Raw genomic sequence first — 19,200 nt, 5'->3', positions numbered from 1 at the left:
ACTTAGTATGAGCCCATTCTAAGCTCCAGGAATATAGGAGTGAATTAAACAGATGTGCTCACTGTCCTCACGGAACTTAAGATATCGAAAGGGAAACAAAGAAGTAAACAGGCAATCCCCTGCCGGCCCGGTGGCTCGGGTGATTGGAGCTCCGTGCTCCTAACTCCGAAGGCTGCCGGTTCGATTCCCACATGGGCCAGTGGGCTCTCAACCACAAGGTTGCTGGTTCAACTCTTCAAGTCCCACCAAGGATGGGAGGCTCCACCCCTGCAACTAAGATTGAACACGGCACCTTGAGCTGAGCTGCCGCTGAGCTCCTGGCTGGCTCAGTTGCCGGTTCGACTCCCGCAAGGGATGGTGAGCTGCGCCCCCTGCAACTAGCAACTGCAACTGGACCTAGAGCTGAGCTGCGCCCTCCACAACTAAGACTAAAAGGACAACAGCTTGACTTGGGAAAAAAAAGTCCTTGGGGCAGTACAAAAAAGTATTGGGGCACACTGTTCCCCAATAAAGTCCGGTTTCCCTTCCCCAATAAAATCTTTAAAAAAAAAAAAAAGGCAATCCCAGTGCAGCGTGCCGTCTCCTGTGAGGACAGTTCAGGGTGCTGTGGAGCCCATACGATGACACCTATGGCCACCTTGCATGGTCCTAGGAAGTGGTCCAGAGGAAGAGACATCTCAGCTGAAACTGAGGGATTAGGTACAAACTAGCCAGATGAAGAGAGAGATTCCAAGCCAAGGGAACAGCCCCAAGGTGAGAGCGAGAGTGACACTTGATGGAACTGAAAGCAATTCAGCCTAGAAATGCAAAGCAAAACCTGGAGACATCAGCAGGAGCCAGAGCTGAGGAGTCTAGTTAGCCGGGTTAAGGAATGTGGACTTTGTCCTGAGGTCACCGGGAAGCCCTTGAGGAGTTTCAAGCAGGATAATAACAAGATCAAGTTTGCATTGAAGAAAGTGCCCCGCAGCTAAATTGTGGGAAGTAGCCTGAAGGAGGTAGCAAGCAGTCCTTGAAGTAGCCTGGGCAGGAGGTGACCGCTTCTTCTCTAAGGCCAAGTAGGAGTCAAGCGAAGTGGCATGTTATGATAGATACTGAGCGTGTAGCATGGACGCGACTCCACCATTGAGTGAAGGGGCTGATGGAAGCCAGGCAAAGGATGGTGAGCGGGTTCCCGGGTCATGCTGGTGCCGTAATGAGATGAGGAAAGGCGGGAGGTCTTCGGGGAAAGTCATCAGTCCTGCTTGGGAGACAGCGAATGTGAGGGATGTGCAGGACATGCGATGGACAGCTGGATACGGGGTCAGGAACTCAGCAGGGCTGAGGTGGAGATTGGGGAGATGTCAGCCGAAGTCACAAATGAAGGCACTGGCGTGACGAGTACCCAGAGAGAATAGTAACGTGAGGACAGGGCTAGGTCAAAACCCTGACACTTACCAACATCTAAGCAACAGCCTGCAGAAGAAGACCCTTCCAAGGAGACTGAAAAGGAGCAGCCAAGGAGAGAGGGGTAAAACCCAGGGGAGCCAGGTGATAGGACGTGGAAGTCAGTGAAAGAGCAGGAGTTCCCTGTGGAGACCGTGGTCATCAGCACAGTGCTGGACGCACGGTGGGTGCAGCTGGATCTGTGGAGGCTAGCTACCTCAGGAAGGCAGCTGTGAGAGACCAGCCAGAGCACTGCACCCTTCCAAACCCAGGCCTTGGCCCAAGGTAGACAGGTTCTGTGCCTGCCAGCCCAGATCTGTACCCAACAACCCCCCAGTGTGAGCCACGCAGCCAGTGACTCCCTGGTAGGAACACTTGAGCACCAGGAGTGACAGACCCGTGAGGGCTCACAGATGGTTCTGGTTGAGTCCCAGAGCCTTCTTACCTGGCCCTCCTCAAGGGCCACGCCTCCTCACCAGTGTAGCCCCAGCTGAGGATATTGTCCAGGGTGCAGCATGCCCTGGGGACAATCAGCGCAGGTTCACCGCCTTGGTCACACACTGGCTCCCTGAGCCATGTCATTACTGAAAATGAGCCTCTTTCAGAAGGTCAGGGGTCAGAGTCAACTCTGGATGAGCAGGACTTACACGGAGGGAGGTGGAAGGGGAGGGAGTGGGACCAAGGGAGACCCACTGGCAAGGCATGGAGGTGCAGGGTGGGCAAGGAAGAAAGTGGCAGAGCTGGAGGACTCCCCTCCTTTCTCAGCAATTTGGCATCACCTACTTTCCCTTCTCATCTCTCCCGGCTCCCTTTACACCACCCCCTCTTGTCCCTCAGGGCTGGGCTTCCTTAGGAAAGAGTTTGTCTTGACAACCAGGGATCAGGAATGCATGTGGGTGGGGTGGCCTGGAGTGATGACAACTGCAGAATGAAGGGAAAAATGGTCTCATGAACACGGGAGAGCGCTCAGCCCACACCTCTTCAGTGGGTAAACCCTTTTAAGCTTGGCACTGGGCTGCAGAGGACGGACTGGAACAGCTCACAGCTGTCTGCCAGGCCCGCTGCAGGGTGGCTCTTCGGAGAGCATTGACCACAGCACTAAGCAGCTCCCTCCGCCATGCTCCCTGGACACCTCTGGGCACTGCCAAGGTGGTGGGTGTGCGAGGATGAGGGAGCTTTCTATGCCAGGCCTATCAGGGCTGCTCCAAACAGTGCCACTGTGGATATTGCCTGTGGTATCTTCTTTTTTCTGTCTCTGCTCTGCTTTCCTCCAGCACTGACATGAATTTCAGCAGGCTTGCAGCCTTGCTCTTGTATTTTCCTTATTCCAAAGAGTCTAAAGCTTCCAGAACTCTACAGAACTGGCAGTAAAAGGAATCATTCATTGAGCAATGAAGGGTGATCAAATCCTACAAAATCCTAGGTCATGGAGATGGACATGGAGGCGTCTCCACAAGCAGAGCTTAAGGTATGAAGATAGCCCTCATCTTCTGAGTGGCGTGGGCCAAACTTCAGATGATGGCTGCCCGCAAAGTCCAGTGTGACCTCACAGAGCCCAGCACATCACAGGAATGTCTGCTGAACCGAATTCAATCCGAATGGCATCAGATGGAACTGCACTTCTCTCCAGAAGGTAACAGGCCTTAGCTGAAGAGAGGACATGCATACTCTATGATGCACACCCTTAATGAGGGAACCAGGGGTGGAGTCCCAAGAAACCTCACATTGAGAGAAAATTTCGTCTCCTTCCCTGGAAACTTCCTGCCTGCGGTCACAGGCCAGGAAGACAGATTCGGAAAACAGAAGTGATATCACTCACACTGCTTTTCATCAAGCACAGAGCAGTCGTGGCATGTCGTTCCTCTGCCTGGAATACCCTCCTCTCTACTTCCTCTAACAAAATCCTGCTCAACTAAAGCATTTGTGGATGAAACAATTTATGGGATTTACTGGAATCCAGAAACACTGGGGAGGTGGGGAGAGGATGGGGACAGAGAAGAGAGTGAAAAATCAAATTGGCCACGTGTTGACAATTAATGAAATATGATGGTAGGTATGAAAGGGTACGTTCTGTCATTCTCTCTATTTTGTGTATATTTGGAAATTTCCATAATAAAATTTTTTCTAAAATTTCGTACACATCCATAAAACCCAGTCAATCCTACCTCGTACATGAAGATTTCCTGACTACTCCCCACTCATGGATTGGCCCCTCCCTAGTCATTCTAATGGCCTGGCCAGTGTTGGGCACGTAGCACAGTGCTTTACTGTAGTAGCCACATATTATGTATTTGTTTCATAGATTTTTCAGTTGCCTCTTAAATTTCGTGGCAGAAAGGAGAAGATGGGAGAGCAACTATCATTTCATAAGGTCCTGTGCAGCATGTTTCTCATACATTCTTCTCCAGCACAAGGTTGGGCTCTCCCTGGATGTCTCACAAGTATTTGTTGGGAAACGTGGAGGAACCATTAAGTAAACATCAGCACAACCATCTGCTGGCTAGTAGGCAGCCATCAAAGATAATGGAGAAGTTTCCAATGACATGGGGAATGATCACTGTTACAATGCTAAGTAAAAAAAACATCAGAGGGGTGACGTCATAGGAATGGCGGCAGCAAGGTGCTCTTCTTCAGTTCTCCTCCGGAACTTACCACAAATTGAACATCTATAATCCATCAGAGGACTTTCGGCTCATCACACAGAACAGCTAAGAGACTCGCACTAGTATTAACTTGAATGTGGGCAAACGGGGCGAGCAGGGGAAAAGGGAAGGGAGTGGTGCAGAGACTCGGCCTGCATCTGTGGCTGCCGGGACGCAGGGGCCTCAGGTCACAGAACAGAGATCACAAGAGCCAGGACACTGGTGGGACGCTCTTTCTCTGCGTCCCACAGCTGGTCTCTCCTGTTGAGAGAGCAGCACATCCAGCATCCAGTGTTTGAGGCAGTAACCTCAGCTGAGATCTCTACCTGGGCCCTAGGTGGGACAAAAAAGACTAAAGACAAACCTGGGCCCCGCCCCCCACTCTCCCACAGCGATCCTACTCCCGCCCTTCCAGAGTCTCGAGCTGGCCCCTGAACTGAAGAATAGTGTCAGATTACAGAGGCGCTGTAGTGCTCAGGACCTAGAAAACACCTCTTTACAGCTGTGACCTAGGGAAGAAGCTGGGAGGAGTGTGACACTGCTGGGCTGGGAGACGGAAGACACCTCCCTTCCCAGCCCTCACCTTTTCTGGCCTGTAGCGCAGGACACTTACAGCTACAGAGACGCACACAGAGCTCGACAGCAGGTGGCAGAGGCAGCTCTACGCGTTCAGCAGTTCAGAAATCTCATGCCCTCCACAACACCCAGCAGAAGAAGTGCCCTAAGACTCAGGAGCCCTGGGCACAGGGAATAAACCTACCCTCATGGCTGGCTGTGGTGCTCTCAGAGTTATGTGCAGGCAAGAGCAGAAACTGCACTGACTTTGTAAAAACTACTATCCACACCCCACAGCCCCACTCATCTAGAACTGCAGTGCCAGCGACACTCTGGGCACCAGCTGGCCGGCTCTGCCTACACAAGACGCAGAGGACTCTTTGTATAGCAGAGGACAACCTGGAGATTGTTGGGTGGGCTTAAGCCAAGACTGGTGCTGCTGTTTTTTCTTTTTTTCTTTTTTTTCTCTTTTGTATTTTGATATTTTTGCCTGTGTTGAGTGTGGGTTATCGGTTGTTTTCACATGTGAGTGTATCTGGTTTTTCTTTGTTGTTGTTGTTGTTGTTATGCTTGGTGATTTGCTTTGTTCTGAAATTGCCCTACACCAGGGCCCAGCCCAAGAGGCACAAGATTCAACACACCCGGAGGCCAACTTCAGACCAAACCAGAGTGTTACCACATTTGACCTACAAGTGACACACCCAGAGGGAATTCTCTACAGGCACAAGAGGCCACAGGGGCCATGCCCCATCTGAGCAGTCAACCCTCACACAACAGCTCATCCACTACGGGCATAGCCAATTCTCTCAACTAGTCAGCCTAGGAGTCAATCACACCTACTGACAAGCCAAAAGCAATTAAAGCTCAACTTTAACAGGATAATACACACAACACAAGGGTCACCTTTGGAGCACATGCACAGGAGAATAGGGAAGTGGTGCAAGTCAAATATAAAGGACACGTACTATATGAGATCACCCAGCAAAGACCAAGATCCCTAGGGGATCTACCTAATACATCGAAGCAAAGACAGAGAGTCAGCCAGAATGAGGAAGCAAAGAAACATGTCCCAAATAAAAGAACAGAAGAAACCTCCAGAATCGGAACCAAATGAAATAGAGGAACCAAATGAAATAGACAGAGTTCAGAACACTGATGGTAAGAATGTTTAAGGAGCTTAGTGACGACATAAAGAAGGATACAGAAATCATAAAGAACAACCAGTTAGAACTAAAGAATACAATAACCGAAATAAAGAACAAACTTGAAGGTATTACCATCAGGTTAAATGAGGCAGAGGATCGAATCAGCAATTTAGAAGACAAGGTAACAGAGATCACCCAAGCGGAACAACAAAAAGAAAAAAGAATAAAAAACAATGAAAATGATTTAAGAGACCACTGGAATAACATCAAGCACAACAATATGCACCTCAAAGGAATACCAGAAGGTGAAGAGAGGGAGCAAGGGATCAAGAACATATTTGAAGTAATAATGACCAAAACCTTCCCTAACCTGGTGAAGGAAACCAACATACAAGCCCAGGAAGTGCAGAGAGTTCCAACCAAGATGAACCCAAACAGGCCCACACCAAGACACATTATAGTTAAAATGGCAAAGGTTAAAGACAAAGAGAAAATCCTAAAAGCAGGAAGAGAAAGACAGCGGGTTACATACAAGACTATCAAATGACTTTTCACAGAAACTTTGCAGGCCAGAAGGGAGTGACAGGAGGTATACAAAGTGATGAAAAACAAAGGCCTACAACCTAGATTGCTTTATCCAGCAAGGCTATCATTTAAAATTGAAGGAGAGATACAGAGCTTCCCAGAAAAAGAATAAGCTAAAGGAATTCATTACCACCAAAGCCAGCAATGCAGGAAATGTTAGAAGGGCTTCTGTAAACAGAAGAAAGATGAAAACAATCTAACTAATGAAGATCAGAATACAAATAACAAAATGACAATAACTATGTACCTATCAATAATCACTTTAAATGTAAATGGATTAAATGCTCCAATCAAAAGACGTAGGGTGGCTGAGTGGATAAGAAAGAAAGACCCTTGTATATGCTGTATACAAGAGACTCACCTCAGATCAAAAGACACATGCAGGCTGAAAGTGAAGGGTTGGAGTAAGATATTTCATGCAAATGGAAATGAGAAAAAAGCTGGAGTTGCAATACTTATATCTGACAAAATAGACTTTAAAATGAAGAATATATTAAAAGACAAAGATGGGCACTACATCATAATAAAGGGATCGATCCAACAAGAGGACATAATGCTAGTAAACATCTATGCACCCAACATAGGAGCACCTAAATATATAAAACAGATATTGACTGACATAAAGACAGAGATCAACAGTAACACTATCATAGTAGGGGACTTCAACACACCACTGACAACAAGTGACTGGTCCTCCAGACGGAAAATAAATATGGGAACAGTGGCCTTAAATGACACGTTGGACCAGTTGGATTTAATCGATATTTTCAGAGCATTTCACCTCAAAGCTGCAGAATACACATTCTTCTCAAGCACACATGGAACTTTTTCCAAGATAGACCACATGTTAGGCCACAAAACAAGTCTCAATAAATTTAAGAAAATTGAAATCATACCAATTGTCTTCTCTGACCACAGTGCTATGAAATTAGAAATGAACTACAGGAAAAAAACTGGAAGACACACAAATAAATGGAGGCTGAATAACATGTTACTAAATAATGAATGGGTCAACAATGAAATCAAGGAAGAAATCAAAAGATATCTCAAGACAAATGAAAATGAAAACACAATGACCCAAAATCTATGGCATGCATCAAAAGCAGTTCTAAGAGGGAAATTCATAGCAATGCAGGCCTACCTAAAGAAACAAGAAAAATCATGAATCAACAGTTTATCCTTACATTTAAGAGATCTGGGAAAAGAACAGCAAAATAAGCCCAAAGGGAGTACAAGGAAGGAGATAATAAAGATCAGAGCAGAAATAAATGAAACAGAGACCAAAAAAAAAATACAAAAGATCAATGACTCCAAGAGCTGGTTTTTTGAGAAGATAAACAAAATCGACAAACCATTAGCCAGACTCATCAAAAGAAAGAGAGAGAGGACCCAAATTAATAAAATCAGAAATGAAAGAGGAATGAGAACAGACACCACAGAAATACAAAAAATTTTAAGAAATTACTATGAGCAACTATATGCCAACAAATTAGACAGTCTGGAAGAAGTGGACAATTTTCTAGAAGCATACAACCTTGCAAGGCTAACTCAAGAAGAAACGGAAAACCGGAATAGATTGATTACTACCAGGGAAATTGAATCAGTAATCAACAAGCTCCCAAAAAACAAAAGCCCTGGACCAGATGGCTTTCCAGCAGAATTTTACAAAACATTCAAAAAAAGAATTATCACCTATTTTCCTCAAACTATGCCCAAAAATCCAGAAGGAGGGAAGGCTCCCAAACACTTTTTACGAGGCCACTATCACCCTGATCCCAAAATCAGACAGAGACATTACATAAAAATAAAACTACAGGCCAATATCCCTAATGAGCATAGATGCAAAAATCCTCAACAAAATATTAGCAAACAGAATTCAGTAATACATTAAAAAGATCATACACCATGATCAAGTGGGATTCATTCCTGGTATGCAGGGTTGGTTCAACATCCACAAATCAATTATTGTGATACACCACATTAACAAAATAAAAAATAAAAATCATATGATCATATCAATAGATGCAGAAAAAGCATTTGATAAAATCCAGCAGCCATTTATGATAAAGACTCTTAAGAAAGTGGGAATAGAGGAACCATATCTCAACATAATAAAAGCCATATATGATAAACCCACAGCTAACATCATACTCAATGCGGAAAAGCTAAAACCGTTTTCCTTAAGATCAGGAACAAGGCAAGGTTGTCCACTTTCTCCACTTCTATTCAACATAGTTCTGGAAGTTCTAGCCACAGCAATTGGACAAGAAAAAGAAATAAAAGGCATCCAAATTTGTAAGGAGGAAGTAAAATTGTCATTATATGCAGATGACATGATACTATATATAGAAAACCCCAAAGACCCCATCAAAAATTTATTAGAACTGATAAATGAATTTAGTAAAGTAGCAGGATACAAAATTAACGTTCAGAAATAAGTTGCATTTGTATATACCAATAATAAAATATCAGAAGGAGAAATTAAGAAAATAGTCCCATTTACAATTGCTTCAAAGACTATAAAATACCTAAGAATAAATTTAACCAAAGAGCTCAAAGACCTGTACTCAGAAAATTATAAGACACTGAAGAGAGAAATTAAAGAAGATACAACTAGATGGAAACACGTACCATGCTCATGGATAGGAAGAATTAATATCGTTCAAATGTCCATACTGCCTAAGGCAATGTACAGCTTCAACGCAATTCCTATCAAACTGCCAAGAACATTTTTCACAGAAACAGAACATATAATCCTAAAATTTATATGGAACCATAAAAGACCCCAGATAGTCTTGGCAATCTTGAGAAATAAGAACAAAGTGAGAGGTATCACAATACCTGACATCAAATTATACTACAAGGCTATAGTAATCAAAACAGCATGGTACTGGCATAAAAACAGACACATAGATCAATGGAACAGAATAGAGAGCCCAGAAATAAATCCATGCTTATTTGGCCATTTAATCTACGACAATGGAAGCAAGAATTTACGGTGGGGTAAAGACAGTCTATTCAATAAATGGTGCTGGGAAACCTGGACAGACACATGCAAAAAAATGAAGCTGGACCACCTCCTTACACCATATACAAAAATAAATTCAAAATGGCTTAAAGACTTAAATGTAAGATCTGAAACCATAAAACTCCTAGAAGAAAATATAGGAAGAAAGTTTACAGACATTATCCAGAGGAAGATTTTTACTGATATATCCCCTCGGGCAAGGGAAGTAAGAGAAAAAATAAACATGGGATTACGTCAAACTAAAAAGTTTTTTCACAGCTAAGGAAACCATCGATAAAACAAAAAGGGAGCCTACCGAATGGGAGAAGATATTTGTCAATGATATATCTGATAAGGGGTTAATATCCAAAATTTATTTAAAAAAAAAAAACTCATTCAACTCAACACCAAAAAAAAAAAAAAATCCAATTAAAGAAATGGGCAGAGGACATGAAGAGACATTTTCCTAAAGAGGACATACAGATGGCAAACAGACATATGAAAAAAGGCTCAATCTCACTAATCATTAGAGAAATGCAAACAAAAACCACAATGAGATACCACCTCACTCCGGTCAGAATGGCTATCAGTAAATCAACAAACAAGCGCTGGCGAGGATGTGGAGGAAAGGGAACCCTTGTGCACTTTTGGTGGGATTGCAGATTGGTGCAGCCATTATGGAAAACAGTATGGAGGTATCTCAAACAATTGAAAATGGAACTAACTTATGAACCAGCAATTCCATTCTTGGGTATCCAGAGAATTCCAAAATGCTAATTTTAAAAAAATCTATGCACCCCTATATTTATTGCAGCACAATTCACAATAGCCAAGACATGGAAACAACCGAAATACCCATCTGTAGACGACTGGATTAAGAAACTGTAGTACATTTATACAATGGACTGTTTTGCAGCCATAAAGAAGAATGAAATCTTACCATTTGCAACGATATGGATGGACTGAGAGAACATTATGCTAAGTGAAATAAATCAGACAGAGAAGACAAATACCATAGGATCTCACTTATATGTGGAATCTAAAGAATAGAATAAATGAAGGAACTAATCAGGAACAGTCTCAGAGACATAGAGGAAAATCTGAGGGTTGCTAGATGGGAGGGGGGTGGGGATAAGGGAGAAGGTGAGGGGATTAGAAAACACAATCGGTAACCACAAGGTGGCCACCGGATCACGAAAGTCAATTTGGGGAATATAATCAATAATGTTGTAAAGATTTTGTAGGGTATCCGATGGACACTTGTCTTATTAGGGAGACCACCACTTCATGGATGGTATAGATGCCTGGTCATTGCACTGTACACCTGAAGCTGAAGCTGAATAATAATGAATGTCAACTATAATTTAATATATATAGTCAAAAGAAGCGGAGTACAGCATATGGAATAGAGACAGTGGAAATGTAACGGCTGTATGCAATGTTAGAGGGGTAGTGGATGGGGAGGGAGGGTTATCACTGTGTGAGGGGTATAAATGATAAATGTCTAACTAGTACAGTGTTTTGTACACGTGAAACTAATAAAAAAAGAACAATCAAAGCACAAAATCATATATATGTATGATCTTCACTCTATAAAAACTGGCTAGCAAAAAGACTGGGTAGATCTCAAAATATGGGAGGTTATTTTTTATTTTTTGTTTTTTTTTTATATTTTCAAAATGTGGTTTGACATCGTATATAACAGGAGTCGGCAAACTTTTTCTGTAAGGCACCAGATAGTAAATATTTTCAGTTTTGCAGGCCGTACTGTCTCTGTCACACCATTGTAGCGGGAAAGTGATCATAGACAATATGTAAATGATGGGTGTGTCTGTGTACCAGTATACAACTTTATTTCCAGAAACAAGTGGTGCGCTGGATTTGTCTCCTGACCACTCATAGCTTGCTGACCTCTGATATCTGACTTTATAATCAGAGAAAAAAAGTTATTTAAGTTCTATCAAATATGCATTCCTTGGCTCTAAGACATCGATACTATGAGTAATAGAGCACACGTAGTGCAGAAAGCCTACAGCCAGGCTTTATTCTGGTATCCTTGCATCAGAAAACATTAGAAATTGCAAGTCATAAATTAGTGGAATATGAGAATGAAAATTCTATGCTGGGTAGAGGAGTAAAAATTCACAATACCAATAATTAATACAAAATTTATCTCTATCTTTAAGCCTAATATATTTCATTTATTTAGATTTTCTTTTGTGTAGTCTAATAAAGTTTTATATTTTAGAGACCTCTCAGAAATCTGTTATTTTTAAAACATAATTTAGGATGAAGAGAAAAAGTTAAACTCTCTTGCTTTTTTCTTTCAGATTTTCTGAAGCAAAGGCCCTGGGAGAAAATATAAATGAAGCAAGAAGTAAAATTGGTAAGCAGATGATATTCTGTAAGCCTATTTCACAGACCATTTTCCTGGTGAAAATCAGGTCACGATGTGCCTCCAAATAGCCATGGAGCCTAGTTTCTGGAAAGTCCTGCCAAGGGCGCTGCTTTGAGAGTACCTTTCCTTGGAAGTTTGTCATCCCTACCCTCATCCGTCAGGAAAAGCAATTTCTTTTCTCTAGAACTTGACCTTTTCATCCTCGTGCAGGCCTGAGCTCTAGCATCGCAATGAGAAAGTTTTGCTTTTCCCTAGTATTTTTCAGCAATAGCTCAGCTGGTCAGAACCACACGATTACAGTGACATTTCATATTTTCAAGTGCTATGAAACACTTTTACACCTCCCAAATCTTATACTTAGCATTTGGGGCACATTTTTCAGTGCCATTCAGTAAGCCAGTGGGAGGATGAGAAGCAAAAATGAGCCACTGTGCCTTCTTCCCAGGGCACAGGCTGCTGAGCAGGGCTCCTCCACATAGGTGAGCATCCCTGGACGGGTGAGGTTAAGTCAGCAAAAGGCAAACACAACAAAAGCGTGCCTCGTATCTTTGTTAAAGTGAGAGGAAAATGCATCTTGCTTTCTAAGCCAGAAAACATGGAGATTCATCTCCCAGCCTGGGGCAGCTTTGCAGAGGGCATCCGTGTACCTTTGCCACTGCAACAGGGAAGGCAGAAGTTACCTAGGTGACTCCGTAAGTCCCTCTGACCCCACCTTCCTCGCTTCATAAATGAGGACAGAGCAAAAGCCACTCCCTTTTGGCTTTTTCTACAGAATATTGAAAATCATGATAGCCTCAGGTCGTTTCTGTTGAGGAAACAGGCTCCCTGTGTTTTCCTCACTGGCCTGAATGGAAAGGGCTGAAGCAGCCAGGCCCTGAGCCATTCCCAGCACCAGGCTGAGAACCCCGAGAGGCTTAGAGATTCTTAACCAAAAGTCCAGAATCTTGGATGGGGGAACCGGCACCTTTGCTCTCACTAACCTCTACCTACCATTTAGCATTACCTTCCGTGGTGAATGTAGGCAGCAGAACTTGCAGCACCTGTGACCAGTGGAAATGACAGACATTTTCATGTCACAACATGATTGGCAGACATCCTAAAATGTCTTTTATGCTTATCAGCACTTCAAAACTACAGCAGTTATGATACCATTATATCTGATTGTTTAGTACGTTTATATAAAAGCACACAGGTATTTATTTCTCTATCACAAAATGTTTTCAGTTTTTGATAACGCTTTCAATATAATTGGTTTCTCGTAAAACCCTATGTACAACTCCTTTCTTGGCCTGGATCCCCAAGCCCCCTGAAACTTCATGAAAAGAACTGGGGGTTAGGAATGTGTGCATTTTTCTGGAGATAATATTCATAGTTTACCTGATGCTCAAAGGGCTCAGTGACCCAAAGCAATAAGGAAACTGATTCTACTAGGCGTATACCCATCACCACGCCAGGGCTTCAGGCAGGAAAGCAGACACCCTGCTGAGAAGCAGCCAGTCCCAGGGCAGAGCTGTGCTGGCCGACCTGGTGGGGTGGCCTGGGAGGGAAGGAGGGAGGGTGGGAGGGAGGGAGGGAGGGCGGGAGGGAAGAGGACGCAGTCTTCAGGGGAGCTGCAGCCAACTTCTCAACTTCATCTGACTCAAAGGACCCAATGGTCTGTTTTCATTCCTGGGAGAAAAGAGGGAAAGACCTTTGATAAGTTGCTTCTCCACAAAAAGTAATAGGAGGTTTTGCTCTTGAAAAATATCTGACTGTCTAAATCAAAATAAAACTCTTCCAACATTAATGAAATAGATGACTGATGGAAGGCACCAATGGCCTATGCTAATATGCGTCGCTTTTCACTCTGAGTACGTTGGGTTGTGGTCACAAAGAATTCTAAATTGTCCGTCATTTTGGTGCCATAGCGTATGTCGATGGGCCCAGTCTGTCCCATTCTTGAGCTCAGGCAAGTTGGAGGCTGCCCTAAGACCTACCTTCTAGCCACTCGTCTTTCAAATGTGCTCTCGATCCAAGGGGACCCAGGTGAGTGGACCACCGAGACTCGGCGCCATCACTGAACACTCCCCTCGTGGTGCTCGAGCACGGGGAATAGCCCACCATCTCTGCATCTCAGACACAAGGTGACGATTAAGGAGTTAGAAGGTGCAACTTGTACACATATTTAAAATTCCCAAGCAACCTTGAAGGAAACTGAATTTATGACATTACTGAATCATAAATCTTTAATTTCTTCCTGGGGAGAAATTAAATCAAGTGTAATTTTCAGTCCCCAGTGAGTCCTTTAGTGAATCTAAGAGTCTGGAAGTGGGAGCGTGGCACAGATGGACCATTGTTTTCCTGGGATGAGACTCCGCGTCGCTCCCACACTGTGCCGTATCCTGCCTCTGGAGCCCGAGGCAGAAACGAGAAGCTGTGGAGTATATGTGGAACTGGTCTGCAGAAAGGAAACAAAAGCTATATGTGTGAACTGCACATCAACGAGCCCACAGGTGTAACGTTTAGGTTGCCACTGTCTTCTCAGATAATTGGGTTTTCCTCTGACATTATCATCTAGAGCGGCCATTTGAGTTTCATTCTCCAAAATCCCTAGAAGCCTCAATTCAGTAGTGACCACATAATACCAGTTTTTACATGGCATAGTCAGTAAATCTAAAACTTCCGCATTATTTTCTTTTCTTATAATAAGACAACCCAAACTAGGTAGATAAACTCTTGCCACAAACTCCCTTTTTGTCCTTCTCTGTACATCATTTCTATCAGTCCTGATGTTGAAACAAGTTAGGATCAGAAATGGAAGAAATAACCAATTTAGAATCTCCCTTAAAAAAAAAATAATAGAATCTCTGTTTCCATAGGAGAGCCATTTTCATTGTATGTACCTGTCCCACACGTAAGAGTGTTCAGGATGCTTTTCATCATAGGGGCTGTGTTTTGAATATGTTCATGTAACCCTGATTCCATCGCATCTCTAAAAACGCCGTAGAGCCCAAACTATGGGAAAAGAAATAGACTGCTTTGGCACAGAGCAGGCCATTTTTCACTTATTAGAATTCTGGCCTTAGTTTTTCTACATCAGTGTTCTACCCCTGGCAGCATTATCGTTGGCAGCAAAGGACAATGAACGACTGTTCCTTGGCATAAGGCCCGCTCCTCGACCAGTCCAGGAACCAGCTGCTTTGGAGGCAGGTGAAAGGGTTTGACTGACAGCTCTTGGCCCCTCTTCATCCTCCATAGACCCCTCCAGGCCTAAATGAAAACTAACATCGCAGGATGCTGCACAGAAGGGTTTTCACTAGTGAGCCAATCCATGATCAATTCAAAAATCACAGGAAATGTCATAGAAGTAACTGTTAGTGAGAGGTGAAGAAAAAGTGACAAACACGAGGAAAGCTAACAAAACATTCTGAAAGTTTTTATTCTCCTATTCCAAATTCAAAGAAGGACCCCAACCCACCACCTGAGCAATAACGTTTATTAAAACTGTTGCTCTCATACATTTGGGATTGGAGAAAATCAGATCTGGGTCTCCATCAGCAGAATAAATAGGACTATTTTTCAGTTTGGTTCATTTTCTGTCCTTTAATCTTCCTCTGAGATTTACTTCTAGACCTATTTGCACATGTTGGCTTCTAGTATCTCATCCTGGAGTAAGGGAAAGATGACATCCAGGTCATTTTGCTAGATCATGAAGACCTGAATCAAGTATATTCTTTTGTTACTGTTTGGCACCAGCTCCAAATAACAAGCACATCAACAACAACCTCACCATGTACTGAGCACTGCCAAGAGCTTGACCTATGTGATCTCGTTTAATCCTCGCAGAGAAGGACTGTTACCTATATGGGGTATTACCGTATATCATATATTCTAAGCCACATGATTTTTACAGTCTTAACACCGCAAATCAGGATGCATTTGCCCATCCCACTTGGCTATTTATTCATATTTTAAAAACCTCTGTAATGAGGATGAGTCTCACAGCTGATGTAGTCTAGATTCTATAAAACATGATAGTACCATTATTTTTTTAAAAATGGAGTTTCAGTGAGGTGACCTAATATGTGCCCAAGCTGCAATTAAAATCCATTTCTGTCCAACTCCAGAGCTTTCAAACACAGTATACTATCGCCATAAATTCAGGTTTATTTGACTCTGACATTTTCTTCTGCATTTAAATTTTTACTAAGCTGTTACTCAGTTTTCCTGACTATTTGGCCTTCATCTTATATGATGTGCCCAACAACAGGCTCAAACTAGACCCCAGCTCATGCACTCATAGCCCAAGAAGGCTAAAGGGGTCTTTGTAACGTGATTAATGACAGGTCATGTTTGCACAATGGGGTCTGTCGTAGCGGCGAGTGGGGTCTGACACCCAGCCTGCCCTTGCTCTCCACTCCACATTGCACCTGTCCTTAGGAAGGGGCGCCTTTTCCTATTTGGCAAGAAGGTGCACTATATGCTGGCAACAGCCCTGGTGGGATTCTGTGTGCCACATGGATGTCAACCATCATTTTTAGTGATTTGGAAAACAGAAGGGTTGTTATTTTCAGACTGTATACAACCCCAACTTAGTGGGTCCACTGATGCTTCAGAAAACATAAGAGGATTCAGAACTTAAAACTTAGATGAAGTTTAGTATGAATAGGTGTAAAGTACTTACGCTTAAATACCAAAGCCAGCACGGAAAAGGCCTAGGGAAAGCCTAATGAAGGGCAGGCATAGAAGTCATCAGGGACCACAAAATAAAAATGTATTACCATAAAATGAAAAAATACTGTATTCTCGAAACTAAAAAATGCAAAAGTCCAGACATCACCCTTTCACTCTGCCCAGCATTTCCAAGCCTACGTTGCGTGTATTTCCTTGGTAAAGTCTACAGTGACTCTCTACAAAAGAGAGATGGATCCGAGAAAAGCATGTAAAGCAATGATGAAAAAAAGTTACAAAGTAGATTTTTACTTTATTAAGTGATTCAACACATGTTTATTTTAATAACAAGCTCTGGTTGAGCATTAAAGTAGTTCCTTTGATTTTTTTTAAAAATTATACTTGTCAAAATGATTCAGTTCGTTTGTGCTCAATTTGTATTGGTCAGGATGTTTGGCTGTAAGCATAAAAGGAAATTTATTGTCTCATATAACTAGGAAGTCCAAGGAGTACAGTTGGCTTCAAATTCTCCTCCTTCTCCTCCCACTCCCCGTGCCCCACCCTTCCCCTCCTCCCCTTTTTCTCCTTCCATCTCTCAATTCTACTTGAAGAGGTTCTCTGATAGCCTCTCCCCCGTTGGTGGCACAGTGCCCCTGATAGCTGTAAGTTTACATGACCTGTAGAATTCATAATCCCAGTAAAAGGGATCTTTCCCAACAGTATCAGCAAAAGTGCCCAGAGGGAGGAATGATTGGGCTCGCTTAGGTCATGTGCACATCTCTGACACAATCCCTACATCCAGGGGAATGAAACATCTGCTTGGCTGGGCCTAGGCCCACTCCTGGGGGGGATGCTTAGCCCACTTGCACCACTGAGCAAGATTTTCAAAGAATCGAAGAGGTATCTTTCTCCAAAGGCAGAAATGCTGAGCAGAAAACAACCATGTTCACTGCAGACCTTTCAGAAATTTATCTGTGATCTGAAATGAGAAATCTATAAAGGAGTAGTAGATAGTTCTTAAGAGGAAAAAAAAACAGACTAATTTATCCTCAGAAAAAAGAAAGCTGTGAATGGGGAACTTAAAAACTGGTTTTAAGTACAGGCTCTTCTGCTCTAATGGAATAAATGCAAAATTACATGCTAAAAAATAACAGGGATTGTAGGAAAATTAAGATTGGGAAGACCATGCAACTTTATAACTAGCACTCTAACAAACCAATTACAATTCCAATAAAAAATCATGATATAAAAAGACATGCTAAATTCCTAACACATAAAGAAACGCTATATGAAACACCAGATATTTTTTCTTCCAAATGGAGGCTATCGGGAGAGAAGAGGGCGCAGGGAATGCTTGAGGCACAGCGTCATGGAGACACAGGCAACACACGAAAGCTGGGGAGAGCCGCCCAATAAGAAAGATTCTCTTTCTTCTAAGAGCACTGGCCACACGGGACCAAGGCAAGGAATGTGGGAAGTAGGGGCCTGTGTACATTCCTATGCTTCTCCACAGCCTGCGGGGCTCGACTCTGCTCTCTTACTTTGTATTTAGCAATTTTTTTCTCGATGGTGCAAAACTCCAACGTACTAGGAAAAAACTCCCACGTGAACAAGTGAGACTGCTGTGTGAGACTGACATCGTCTCCAACGCTTGCATATGAGCTGCTTCCTGTTAAAGAAACATAGTTGTAAGAGAACCGACTGTTTCCTCCTATTCCTTGATAGCATCCAGAGGGACCAACGTCTTGTAATTCATCTTTAAAGAGACTCAAAAAGGGAGAAGTAATTTTCAGTTGTACTGAAAATACACTTGGTCGTGTGGAAAAAAAAACACTTTGCCCCTTAAAAAAGGTAATTAAATGGATAGAGATTCCCGGAACTTTTAAAAGCAGGATAGATAGGCATCTTTCTGAGATGACTCAGGGCATTTAGAGATGAAAAGAGCAAAGCTGATTTCTTAAGTCTTAAGGTCCCTTTTGTAACAACTCGGAATGTTGAAATTCCCAGACGTGTAGTTGTCCAAATGACAGCCCATAACCAGTAGGACTGATGTCTTCAAGGAATTGATTGAATGTATGGTTGTCATCTTGGAGCTCAAACAAACAAACAGAATGATTCAAGCCAGCTGGAGGGCTGTAGAGTATATTCACTGACCACAGGTAACACGAATAATTGGCGTGTATAAAAGCAGGAAGCAATAATTTGGTCACAACATCAACCGAAAAAGATGGATGGCTGCCTCCCAAGAGTCCCAACAGGGTGGTATTAACCGGGTGAATGAATCAGCATCCGGGATCTGGCTTTGGCTGGGTGGATTCAGGAAGACTGACTCCTGCCAATCAGCTCACTATAAACCAGAGAGAAGCAATTTTTTAATACGCCAGGAGAACGTTCTTTTATAGACAGGAACTGCCTCCCATCCAGGGCCCTCCTCTCAGCAAACAAAATAGATTAGTTATTGGAAGGCTGGTAAGTAGACATCCCCAAGCGTAAATGGAATCAACACAAAGTGAAGTAAAGCATTTCGAGAGTTAGGTTCTCATGGTGATGGTAAAGCCTCACCAGACTTCCATTGCCCACAGGAGCGAACACCCCTGCAGCACCGACCAGCTCCCTTCCGTGCACAATACCCCTTCCTCCAGAAAGGATAAAATATCGTTTATATGGGGCTTCTACTTACTAAACTATAGTTACGTCTGACTCCTGCCTCTCACGGTTGAACCGCAAGTCACACTGATAGTGTTTGGCGTCACAGAAACAATTACTTTGAGTTTGGCTCTTTTGATTTTTAGAAAT

At 43.1% G+C, this 19,200-nt stretch overlaps 1 protein-coding gene across 1 annotated transcript in view; it reads left to right on the top strand.

The window, feature by feature from the left end:
• The window catches only part of KIF6 (kinesin family member 6), a 403,315-nt gene that overhangs the window by 294,523 nt on the left and 89,592 nt on the right, over positions 1-19,200 (top strand). Inside the window, 1 exon segment of the mRNA XM_033102431.1 lies at positions 11,687-11,742. Coding sequence (XP_032958322.1) covers positions 11,687-11,742 — 56 coding nt within the window.

This window comes from Rhinolophus ferrumequinum, chromosome 3 (genome assembly GCF_004115265.2).
Source record: "Rhinolophus ferrumequinum isolate MPI-CBG mRhiFer1 chromosome 3, mRhiFer1_v1.p, whole genome shotgun sequence".
Lineage (NCBI taxonomy): Eukaryota > Metazoa > Chordata > Mammalia > Chiroptera > Rhinolophidae > Rhinolophus > Rhinolophus ferrumequinum.
Note: the sequence above shows the minus strand (reverse complement) of the source record. Positions and strands in the feature narration are given on the sequence as shown.